At 40.3% G+C, this 13328-nt stretch overlaps 1 protein-coding gene across 13 annotated transcripts in view; it reads right to left on the bottom strand.

Annotated features, from left to right (window-relative positions):
• The window catches only part of EVL (Enah/Vasp-like), a 180594-nt gene that overhangs the window by 12163 nt on the left and 155103 nt on the right, over nucleotides 1–13328 (bottom strand). For 10 of the 13 annotated variants that reach the window (XM_072986656.2, XM_078383775.1, XM_072986654.2 and 7 more), the window contains 2 exons: nucleotides 4157–4377; nucleotides 151–266 (listed from right to left, as the gene is read on the bottom strand). In XM_072986656.2, coding sequence (XP_072842757.2) covers nucleotides 151–266; nucleotides 4157–4377 — 337 coding nt within the window. The remainder of the gene's footprint in view (nucleotides 1–150; nucleotides 267–4156; nucleotides 4378–13328) is intronic. The other 3 variants (XM_078383776.1, XM_078383777.1, XM_072986663.2) reach the window with 1 other exon arrangement.

Here is a 13328-nt window from a genome sequence, read left to right as displayed (position 1 = left end):
TGATTACCAGTTTTTGTCTTTCTTGGATAACGGTCAATTAACTCTTGGCATTAGAAATTTCAGAGCAAGACAGGCAATGGCAATTTCTCTGAACACCATGCAAAATACAGCATTCTTCATTTATAATAGACAGACTACGGAATCACCAACCTTTTTGCCAAGAGTTTATTCATTTCTTCCATTAGTCCTCCTCCTCCGCTACTTGTTCGGTTAGCATCAGTTTTAGAAGCTCCACTGGGACTGGACCCTCCTGATCCATCTTCTGGCTTTTAAGACAGAAACCAACAACTCAGATCTCTGGGATACTAAAGGGGACTGGCACTCTCATTGCAACAACAGCTTAAACATAGTATGAGGCTGAGCAATTTAAAATTGCTTTTTTATTTGGCATTTCCAAAACAGCTCTTCATGTTACCTTTCTAAAGATTGATTTTTTTTAAAAAAGTAAATATTTTAGTTGTACAGTATCTGTGTATCGGTTGGAAAAATCTTAGAACACATAGAAGAACAAGCCTTCCTGAGGGAAAATCAACATGGCTGCTGTAAGGGCAAGTCTTGCCTCACAAACCTTTTAGAATTCTTTGAAATGATCAACAAGCATGTGGATGAGGGCGAACCAGTGGATATTATCTATCTGGATTTTCAGAAGGTGTTTGACGCAGTCCCTCACCAAAGGCTGCTGGGAAAACTCCACAGTCAGGGGATAAGAGGGCAGGTCCTCTTATGGAGTGAGAATTGGTTGAGAACCAAGAAACAGAGAGTAGGTGTCAATGGGCAATTTTCACAATGGAGAGAGGTGAAAAGCGGTGTGCCCCAGGGATCTGGCCTGGAACCGCTGGTTTTCAACCTGTTCATCAGTGACCTGGAGACAGGGATAAGCAGTGAGGTGGCCAAGTTTGCAGATGACATGAAACTTTTCTAGGTGGTGAAGACGAGAAGGGATTGTGAGGTGCTCCAGAAGGACCTCTCCAAACTGGGAGAATGGGCGGCAAAATCACAAATGTGTTTCAATATAAGAAAATGTAAAGTAATGCAAATTGGGGCAAGAAATCAAAACTTTAGTTATCCATTAATGGGTTCTGAGCTGTCTGTGATGGATCAGGAAAGAGATCTTGGTGTGCTGGTGGACAGCTCGATGAAAGTGTCAACCCAGTGTGTGGCGGCAGTGAAGAAGGCCAGTTCCAAGCTAGGTATCATTAAAAAGGAGAATGAAAATAAAATAGCTAACATAATAATACCATTGTAGAAAATGCTGGTAAGGCTGCACCTGGAATATTACACACAGTTCTGGTCATGGCACCTCAAAAAAGCAACAGTGAAACTGGAAAAGGTGCAGAAGAGAGCGACTCAAATCATGTCTGTGCTGGGACACCTACCTTATGAGGAAAGGCTACAGCGTTTGGGGCTCTTTAGTCAATAGAAAAGGCATTTGAGGAGGGTGACATGATTGAGACGTATAACATTATGCAGGGGATGGGTAAAGTGGATAGAGGGAAGCTCTTTTCCCTCTCACACAATGCCAGAACCAGGGGACATCCACTCCAATGGAGTGTTGGGAGAATGAGAACAGACAAAAGAAAACATTTCTTTACCAAGCGTGTTGTTAGTCTGTGGAACTCTTTGCCACAAGATATGGCCTAGATGCCTTTAAAAGGGGATTGGACAGCTTCCTGGAGGAAAAGGCCATTGCAGGTTACAAGCCACGATGGGGATGTATAATCTCCAGGCTTAAAAGGAAGGTACTTTAAAATGCCAGATGCAAGGGAGGTGTATCAGGAGACAGGTATCTAGTTGTCTCGTGTGCTTCCAGAGGCCTCTGGTGGGGCCATTATGAGATACAGGAAGCTGGACTAGATGGGTCCTTGGCCTGATCCAGCAGAGCTCTTCTTATGTCCTTATGGATAGCTATTTCCATGAAATAATGGAATAAATGTCTCTGGTTGCCAAGAGACATTAATAAAACCATTACCTTAATTATGAATGCATTATCTTAAATTTTAACTATCTCCATATTCAAACTACAACACACAGAGTGAATCTCTCCTCTCAGTCTCAGCCTTTCTTTTATATACACATATTATTAAAATGAATATGCCCCTTGACATTGGAGTTGCTGAGAGATAGCCGAACAAAAAAACTTTCAGGTGCTGTTCCTTGTGCACATACAACATGATTTGATTATAACCAGCCATTTAATCCAAAGCCACACATGCTGAGTAGGCAGGAATCTGCTTGCCTTTTAATGAAAGGAGCAATTCTACATATACATAATTTCCAAGTAAATTTCCCAGAACCATCAAGTCAATCCCAACTTACAGTGATCCTTTCCAGGTTTCTCTAGTAGAGAATACTCAGAAGTGGTTTATCATTCATTTCTTCTGGGGGTGCCCTGGGAGTGTGCAGCTTGTCCAAGGCTACACAGGCTGGCTCTACTCACAGGAGGAACAGTGGGGATTTGAACTCTCAACCTCTGGCTCCACAGCCAGAGACATCAACCTCTGGCTCCACAGCCAGAGACATAAGCCACTCAGCTAAATTATACCTTAGGTAGTTCAATTTAAGCAAAATCAAAACATTGGTATACATTCAGCTGATAATTTCTACAAGATAAGTAATCAGTTCATGTATTTTTTGCTATTGGTTGAATCACATGGGTTGGTAGCCAAGAGGAAATGTATCTATGCTGGCTTCTTAACTTCCCTCTTTCTTATGCCTTACGACCTGCCACTTGCCACACATTGTTGGAACATCTGCCACTCCCATATGAGGGGAATCCATGAGGTGAAGCCTACATAACAGGAAAAATCTGCCTTGATCAGCTGTAAACTCACACTCAGAAAGTCAGATTTCCCTAGGTGAGTGCATTTTAGCCTATCGCAAAGGAGTCAGGAAAGAGAGGAGGAGGAAATTGGCAATCAGTTATTGTCTGCAGTTTGTTAAGGCAGCTTCTGCTGTAGCTATCTAGACTTGTGGAAGGCATGGCTACAGCAGAGCTATATTAGCAAGCTGTAATGCACTGATTAGCAATTTCCTCCTCTCTCTTTCCGCCTTTTTTATCTCCTAGGTGCCCTAGTGAAACTCTGTTGCAATGCCGACACTAAGCCTTTAAAGAGAAAAAAAAATCCCACAGTATCGTTAGTGAAGGTCTGAACTCTAGCAACTCGGACTGAGCCAGGAATGTACCACTCCGTGTGGGGCCATGCTAGGTTTTTATGTTATTCTTGTGGTGTCTGCTTCCTGCTGGGAAATGTCCTGGCTGAAGCAATCTGATCAATGTGTTTGTTCTTCTTTCCAGTCATGTTTAATTGATTTGCTCTTGCCATTGGTGGTGGGGTTTTGCTATGTTATACCATTTTATGATCTTATGTTTGTTCTGTTATTCTCATATGTTATTTTGAGATGAATGTTTTGTTACATGTTCTTTTACTAGCCTCTCAGAGTAATGGTTCATCATTAGATGGGTGGGATATAAGTACAACAAACGAACGAACGAACAAACAAATGAATGAATAAATAAATAAGGCACAATCCATAGACTTGGGCAAGAGACAGTCACTTGGGACTGCTGACTGCGAGATCATTTTGTAGGCACGACTGACACTTTCCTGGGCGGTTAAGAGGAAAATAGCTGACAAGATATGGAGCCTCCAGAAGGTAGCAAAACAGGCTTCTTAAGACATTTGAGGAGAAACATCTGCAAGTGCACCCTTGCTTCTCTCCCCAAATCAGCATCCCTGCACATGCTTCTCTGAATCAGCTCAAGTGATTGCACTGTGTGAATTAACCTAAATGTGTTTGCTACCAAAAACAAAAACAACAACAACAACAAAAAAGAAGCCTTAATGATAGAGGAAAAAGAATTCAGATTGGGGTAGGGGAGAACTCCAGACCAATTCTCACTGACTCGTACATAAAACATAGTCAGCAGAAAATAATGTGAATCAGGCCGTCCCAATCCTGGGACATTTGCTATATTATTTGCCAGTACTGTTACCTTCCTGTCTAAGATCTTTTAAAAAAGTTACAGCTGAGAAAGGCAGTGACTTTCCAATGTCCTTCCACCCCTATTGAAATCATGGTGGAGCTGAGATTTGAAAACCAGAATTTCCAGTCCCAGCAGAGATGCCTAATACCACGGCAGGATAAGTATTCTTACCCGTTGTACTCTTCTTAGTTTGGCACCAGCCAGAGCTGCTGCAAATCCTGAAACTGATCCATCGTCAATGTTTGTTCCTCCACTACCTGCTGGCAGTGGAGGTGGAGGCGGTGGTGCAGTTCCTGTAGGTGGAGGAGGTGGGGGAGGGGGAGGAGGAGGTCCTCCAGATGAAGCGGGTATTCCAACACCGGCGCAGGGATGACCTGGTGGAAGGACAGGACCTAAAACATACGGAAGAACTGTTCAGAAACCACATGATGCTGCCTTGCTCCCTTGCCCCGCCCATTTCTTTTTGTGCCAGGGACAAGTAGTAGCTAAAACACAAGACTGGAAAGAAAAGTAATTTTTAGGGGTCTTATGCATGGCAAGATTCAACAACATATACTGAACAATATGCTGCAAACCCATCCCTGGGAAATAAATGTGTCCAAAGCAGAGCTTGGACAAATTAATTTGGGGAACTATAACTTCCAGAATCCTACTGGGAACTGTAATCCAATGACTATAGTAACTTTTGCAAGCCCTGGTATTGAGCAAAAAAATTACTGTGTTTCCCCCAAAATAAGACAGGGTCTTATATTAAGTTTTGCTCCAAAAATGCATTAGGGCTTATTTTCAGGGGATGTTTTATTTTTTTTTCATGTACAACAATCTACACTTATTCAAATACAGTACTGCCATCTTCTGGTGGCTGCACAAGGGTGGAGGGTAGAGTTTCACTTAACTGGGGCTTATTTTGTGGTAGGGCTTATACTACGAGCATCCTGAAAAATCATACTAGGGCTTATTTTCAGGTTAGGTCTTATTTAAGGGGAAACATCCGTTTTGCTACGTCTATGCTTTGCTTAGGACGGGCAAGGCTGCAATGAATATTACCAGATGGACTGCAGCTCTTCCTAACATGCTCAAATTCCCTCCTTCCTGAGCTGCTTGGTTAGCCATGAAATGGAAAGTCAACAAATATTTGAAGCTATGACCCTGTCTTCTTCAGGGCTTAACACAGTTTGCTTTAGTCTATTAGATACTGCTACTGATTCAAGCTGCTGGGACATTCTGGGAGTTAACAGTAACTAAAGGTTACATTTGCTGGTCTGCTCCAAAGGTAGAACTAGATGTGATGCTCCCTCAAGAGAAAACTGCATATCACAGCACATGATTTTCCCCACCCCTGTATCCTCAGTTTAGGGTGCTTTGGAGTTAACGTTCCAGTCTCAGAGCCACATGGATCTTTGAATAAAACTCTCAAAGCAAGGGGGGCGCGCACATTTGACCAGCTAAACACAAGGAAGATGTACAGTGGACCCTCAACTTACAGACAGCTCAACTTACAGACTTTTCGAGTTACAGACTTCTCTGGCCACAAAATTTAGGTTCGACTTGCAGCCGGAGAATCGACCTACAGACCAGAAAAAAACCAAAATGGAACAAAAATGCCCGGTTACGGCATTAATCAGTTTTCAATGCATTGTAGGTCAATGGAGACTCGACCTACAGACTTTTCGACCTGAACCACCGTTCCAATATGGATTAATTCCGTAAGTAGAGGGTCCACTGTACTTCAAATTAGTATCTAATTCAGCCTTGAAATTACAAATGCTTCTTTGCCCTCGTGAGTTTAATTTTGCTTTGAATTTGAATGACAACACAAAGAGCACTTCCTCTGATCCAAAAACCACGCCTTATTTCCTGGATAGAACATGGATGTTTTTCATTCATAGAATTCACCACCGGGAGAGGTAAACTATAAAAGGAAGGGAGAAACATGTGCATCTATTCTTTTTAGTTTTGGAAGCACAAGCACTGTGGGAGCACCAAGATGCCAATTATCTGCTTGCTAATCCATACACATTACAACTGTGCAACTTCTGTCTCCCTGCTGAAGTCTTCTTTTGCATATGCAAAATTAGCTCCATATGAGCTGAGAACCTGCTTCTTTTCACAAATTGTCTTTACCCTATATGAGGTCAAGCTGGAAGTTCTAATATTTCAAGCACAATGCATATCTATCTAAAGGTAACCCAGATTCTTTGCAATGAGGCTTACTCCCAGGAAAGTTGTGCACATAATCACAACCTGAACTGATTATTGATATAGATTTTTTACATGGCTTATATTTCTGTTTGTTACAAAGAATCAAAAAAGTAGGTCCCACAGTTATTCTACCATTTCTTGCTGAACTTAATAGATTCTAACAATGTCAGGACTATGGGTAGTATTCAGTAGCTCTTACGTTTCTCAGAACGAGAATGATATGGCTTTACTGTATATATAAAGAGATGGGTCCTGCCAACAAAATTCTGATTCCACGTGAAGCAGTGCTAGGTGCTTGTAACTCTAATACAAATCTATTAAGCATCCCATTACACAAGTGGAAGGATGTGATGGGAGATCCTGCATCTCAGACATAATGGCTAAAATCCAGTAGTAAGTCACAACTAAGGTAGGCCCACTGACTCAGAGGGGATTTGATGAGTCATCTCCTCCATCTGTTCCATTGATTCAATGGCTCTACTCCAGTTGTGACTTACTACTAGGTTTCAGCCAATGTAAAGTATGGGTGTGACGGTCCCACAGTTGTCACAGAAACAATTATGGTTCTCCACTTATTGTCATGGGTCGTTAACAGTGGTCTTTCTGGTGTCTGTGGTCCTGGCGAGGGATGGAAGTGCAGCATGATAAATAGGAGGCGGATTGTATCTAAGGTCTCCACCCCTGTTGAGTGAGGGATTTTCTATATGCACATGTATGGCCTACCTGACCCGTTTCTCAAACCACCTAAAAGATAGGTGTTAACAACCCACGACAATAGGTGGAGAAGGACTGCAGAGGTTCCCTCAACGCCAGTCCTTTTATTCTTCTAATGAGCTTATTCAGGCCAGGGGGAACTGAAACCAATGTGGAGGATATATCAGGGGTCTCCCACCAACTCTCCTCAGACTGAAGAAGCTACTTAGATGAATAGCAAAACATTTTAACCTAATAAGAAAGAAGTCCAGCTGCCGTGACTCATCTTTCAGATAACGTCACCTGGATGATTAAGAATCTTCACAGTTATTCTGGAATGTTTTTCATGCACAGTACTCAAAGTCCTAGAATATTTCTTCAAATATCCAGTTCCTTAGACTGGATATTGTCATTTGGATTGAAATAATTGATAGTCTTTACCAGATAAAAGACTTCCTGCATTCTCCTAATAAATTAAATTCCAGACATTTTAAAACCCAAATGGACCTGTTTTCGCTTCCAAATTCTTGTACATTAGACACTTCTATATTTTAGAATACACACAAATTAATGGCATTCACTACACTAGAACATAATTTTAACATTATTTTTAGGTTGGACGTCACCCTGAGATCTTTAGACGCAGGGTAGGATAAAACAATACTGTATTTTAATAGAATAAACCATAGACAGACAGACAGATAACCTTCAGTCTGATCCAATACAATTCATCTTATTCTCTGATTTATCTGAAAAAGTCATTCTAATATTGCACTTATACCTACAGTATTACAAGCATGCACGTAAGCAACAGTTGGGGTGACTACTGACCAGAGCTGGAAAGTAATCCATTACAAGTAGTAACAATACTATTAATGATTAGTTTTAGAGGTAATGAAAGGATAACTATGGCAAAGTAATCTAAATAAAGGAATTAAGTAGCAGCAGTGATTCTCTTGAAAAAGTATCCCAGCTCCTTTAAAAAGGAAACTATCCCATTTAATCCACCCATTCTCAAAACTGGGTTGTGGTTGCCATTTTAAAACTTCTCAATATGATACTTGTGTACTGAATTTTGAACAAACATGTACTTTCCAGTATTTATGTCATCCTACAGCCCCATCTTCCATTCTGTCTTAAGGCTCAATATACTTATTTATTTATTTATTTAATGAATAATTTCCTCATTTTTTGCAGCCTCTAAATGGGCAAGGACAACCCACAATTTATTTATTTATTTATTTATTTATTTATTTATTTATTTATTTATTTATTTATTTATTTATTTATTTATTTATTTATTTATTCATTCATTCATTCATTCATTCATTCATTCATTCATTCATTCATTCATTCATTCATTTATTTATTTCAGGATCCCTTTCCAATATTTTAAACCAATATTGTTTTCTAACTATTTTATCATAGAAGGCAATGATCTAGCCAAGATAGAATGAATTGTGGTGACCACTCTGCTATTAACTAATACCTAGATTCTTAGCACACTTCAGCAGCTGTGAAATCAACGGGTAGAGAAAAGTAAAATTAAAAATGTAGGAATGCCTCCCCCTCATGACAGACTATTTTTCATCTTGCAGTCTACAATACCCAACACCTTTCTTTTAGCAGTTCCTTTTCCTTAGCCAATGATTCTCCATTCTGCATGTGTGCATTTATCCCTGAACAAATTCCTTCTCATATGACAGGATTAATTTCTTCCTGCCTACAAGCTTAGTTTCTTTTGTCAGTTAAACCACTTTGATCTCTAATCTGCCAAAGTGCATGACATTCCTCCTAATTTGGGGTTATCTTCCCAACAGAAAAGAACACTATTCACCATTTCATTTAAGCCTGTAGTAAAATGTTAGTGTATATCAGCTCATAACTGACTGATTATAGAAACTTCCAAGTAAAAATTTCTAATTTCGCATTTGTACAACATTCTCTCTCTTTCACTTTGTACCTTTTTGGTCTGATACCAGAGAAGGCACTTTATAAGGCACTGCTTCCATTGGAATGCATTTTCCTTGCTTATTTAAGAAAATGTCATATTAAAGCCCAATCAGCATTTGTTCACAAATGAAGAAGATACTTCAGATAGACTTTGCCTCTTCTTTCCTTAAAAAAACAGGCCCTCTATTTCATTAGGAGCTTTCTGTGATTTAATAAATGCAAATTCACAACCTTGTTAGAAGTGTCAAGCTAACCATCCACAACATCCAAAATTCTATTGAATATTTATGTGTGCACAATAGGAATCACAGATGTTGCTGTGCCTAATTGTGGTTACTTGAAAAAGTGTTGGATGCAGAAAGATAAATAATTTGTCGAAAAAGGCTTCAGACCATTTCAAATTCAAAAACATAAACTAATAACAAAAACAACAGCAAACATGCAACTCAAGAAGAGTTAAAATTATAAAATACTAAAATCAACCTATCAATCAGACTTAGAACTGCTGAGCTAGAAGGCACCCTATGGATGATAGAGTTCCGTCATGGAGGCACAGCAGGGAATCGAACTCCTACACTAGGGCTCTGGAGCCATGTACATAAATTACTGAGCCATCTAATTATGTACACAATTTAATCACTCAATCAATTAATCACAGTAAAACAAACTTATATTATTCCAATAAAACCCCACTAAGGATAAAAATCTTTCATGGCTGACTTAAATTGTTCTTATCCACTCCCCCCACCAGGAGAGCAGCTGCTTTAACTGCAAAGAGAGCAACTGTATGTATCACAAGCTGATCGGACTCTTGTAAAAAGAAATTCAGTTTGTTTTCAACCTCCCACTCTCTCATGCTGTCAAGGAAAGGGGCTAAATACCATATTTTTCTGTGTATAAAATGACACTTTTTCCTAAAATAATTAGAGGAAAATTTAAGGGTCGTTTTATACACGGAAGGAGGCAGTCACACACTTGCTCAGGCGCCTTTTGCTGACGCCGCCTCACGGCTTTCTGCAGCAGCAGCAGGAGGCAGAGGCAGAGGCGGAGGAGCATTCACATGCGCTCGGGCGCTTCTTGCTGCTGCCTCCCTCACCTGCCTGTGGGACTGACCGGATCAGCTCATGTCACCACCTTGTCCCCTCCGGTGGCGGAGGCAGCAGGAGGCAGAGGCGGAGGCAAACAAGCACTCTCTCGCGCTCAGGCATGTCTTCCTGCTGCTGCCACCACTGGATCACCTCCTCCAGTGATCCTCTCAGGGCAGGGGAGAAGGTGGCGATGTGAGCTGGAGGTGATCGGGCGGCCAGCGGAGGCAGCAGCAGCAGGAGAGATGGAGGTGGAGGAGCAGTTGCCCATTAACTGCTCCTCTGCCTCCATCAAGGGTCAAAATTAGGGGGTCATTTTATACATGGGGGGTGTGTACATGGAAAAATATGGTAGTGTTCTCATATTGGAATATAGGTGGCAACAGAACAAATTGCATGCAAATCCTTCCACTTCGCTGCCTCATATATGCAAAGCCTATCTTGTTCTAGGTTGCCCTGAAATCTTCCTTGTTGTATCATTGTATTCATTTGCTCAAAATGAAGATGAATAATGGCCGCATGTTTAAAAAATTGGAAAAGACAAATATTTTTCCTCTTGAAATTGAGTTTTAGTCCTTGCCAAGCATTTCATAGATCTTACAGATGACAGCTCAGCTGAATCCATCTCTGATCTGATATCTAACTTCTTTCATTTGAAAACATTTCTTATATTGAATTTGTATACACGTAGAGCCACTAAAGCTGTAATTTGAAAGCAATTTTGAAAAACCAAAGAGCAAAGATTTTTCTGATGTTTTAATCACCTGCTTCTTTAAAGAAACTTTGGGAAGCCTAACATCAGTCATTTCAACAAGCTTATTCCAATAATTAAATACTCTAAGAGGCAAAGATCTTACAGCTGTCTAAACAGATCTACCTCTGTTGCAGAAAATAGGATCATATTGTCTGCATGTAAAAGAATGTTAACCTGTCCAAGCCACTGGGCATTTGAAAACAGACTATGCACAGCTGAAACTGTATCGTTAATGCAAAAATTAAAGAGAAATGGTGCCAGAATATAGACCTGTTGAACTCCTTTAACTGCAAGGATCTTATTATGCCCACATGGTAATGCAGCTGTGTTGTTGCTCAGCAGAGCAAATCAACATTCTACAAGGCAGTTCTAAAAATTATTATTATGAAACTGGAGTTCATAGTTCTACTTTTAAAAAAAATTACTCAAAAACTATTTGTCCAAACTTCCCCAAATTTTGTACAGAGCAAGAGAGACTGCTACCATTCACACTTGTCAAAAAAACAGCCCCAACAATTGCTTTTTGTTTGGGTTAGAAGTAGGTTAATTGATGAAAAAAAGGAGTCAGCTTCTGGAATTTTCCCTGTTTGGTATCACTTTGTGAATGGTAGTGAGCACCAAGAGGGTATCCTGTAGTCCATCTTGATTGCTGCCAATGGTGCTGTCAACATTCAGGCTTCTCTTCCACAGAAAGGAAGAGATGTCTCTAAACAATACTTGTCTTCAAGATTTTTCCTCATAAAAGACTTCTACTTACTGAATCAAACGCAGTATGTATGTCAATAAACACAATATAAAAGTGTCCAGCCCTTACAGTGTGTTTTGCTATAAAATACAACATAGTAAAACAATTATCAGTAACAGCCTTTCCTTCCTAAAGCCTGCCTCCTCTTCTAAGATGGAATTTTTCACTGCTACATCTCCAATTTCTATAAAACAAATTTTGCAGAGATTTTGGCTGCAATATATATTAGACTAACCAGCCTATAATTTCAGTCTCCTTTTAAAAACAATGGAATGACTATGCTGAGCTTCCAACCATTTGGCAGGGTGCATGCCTGGCACAGGACTGGCATGCAGACAAATATGCAATCAGCATCTTGTCAATTAGCCACAGCAATGTCTACAATTCTTTTTTGCATGTCTATGATTCCTATTGTGCACATGAAAATATCCAAGAGGATTTTAGCCAAGATAGCTGATATCCTGTATCCCAGTTAATACTTATATATTGCTTTAACATCTAAAGTAGTCCCATTTATAACTTTCCTACAACACTGTAAAGTAGGTGAATATTGTATTTTTGAAGGCTTTCATGGCCGGGATCCAATGGTTGTTGTAGGTTTTTTGGGCTGTTTGGCTGTGTTCTGGAGGTTTTTCTTCCTAACGAAAAAGAAACAGAGGGCAAACTCCCTTTCTTAGATGTTATGGTCATACGCAAACCTGACCTCCTATTGGGATACAAGGTCTACAGAAAACCCACACACAGAGACCAGCATGTTACACAAAAACTCCAACCACCACCCACAACAAAAAAAGAGGCAAAAAAAGAGGCATAATCAAAACACTGGTAGACCGGGCAAATCGGAACTGTGAAGCTCAGTTTCTCAGCATTGAACTCAACCATCTGAATTGGGCCCTACAGTCAAATGGGTATTCCAAGAATGAAATCACAAGAGCCATCAAACCGAGAAAACAACACCGAATTGAAGAAGAAAAACAGCCACCCAATAGCTGAACGTGCCCTGAAACAAGCTGGACAAAAAATCCTATTCCAAAACATGGAAGTACTGGACAACACCAGCAAAAATTATGTTAGAGTACACAGGGAAGCCACTGATATTCACAAACATCAGCACAGCTTCAACAAAAAAGAAGAATGTCTAGAATTCAACAAAGCCTGGCTCCCAGCACTGAAAAATGCAATCTGCAAAAGAGGTCAACGAACTCTACCCAGCGACAAGGACTGGTGATCACTGCACACAAAAGACTAGCTAACAACACCCATCAATCACAGTGAGAGATCATCTCCCCCCTTATCACAACAATACACCCATAACAAAAAAACACCCTGATCACCATAATCACCCAATCTCCTGAAAACAAAAAAGCTGATCCCACACCTACAAATGTTCAACTATGCCACACTCTACACAAGAATGCAGACAGAGTTCTAACTCCTGTTCTCTGAAGATGCTGGCCACAGAGCCTGGCAAAACGTTAGGAAGAAAAACCTCCAGAACATGGTCAAACAGCCCGAAAAACTTACAAAAACCACAGGTGAATATTTCGCTACTCATCCAAGCAGCTTCATCCGTCTGAAGAAGCTGCTTGGATGAGTAGCAAAATGTTTCAACCTAATAGGAAAGAAACCCAGTTGCCATGACTCAGCTTCCAGATAATCACACCTGGATGACTGAGAATCTTCACAGAATTATTTAGTTACGTACTGCAGGCAAGAGGAGGTTGTTGAAAGCTACTTCATGTCTTCACTACAAAGGTAAGATTTTGAGGCCTTAGGCCTCAAAACACCTTGTGTACTTTTGTTGTTGTTGTTTAGTCATTTAGTCGTGTCCAACTCTTCGTGTGTACTTTCACACTGCCCTAATTTACTCCAAGGCCCTTAAATGTTTTTCTGACAGGAAAAAAAAGGAGA

Source organism: Pogona vitticeps, chromosome 1 (genome assembly GCF_051106095.1).
Source record: "Pogona vitticeps strain Pit_001003342236 chromosome 1, PviZW2.1, whole genome shotgun sequence".
NCBI lineage: Eukaryota > Metazoa > Chordata > Lepidosauria > Squamata > Agamidae > Pogona > Pogona vitticeps.
This window is presented reverse-complemented; position numbering and strand designations above follow the sequence as displayed.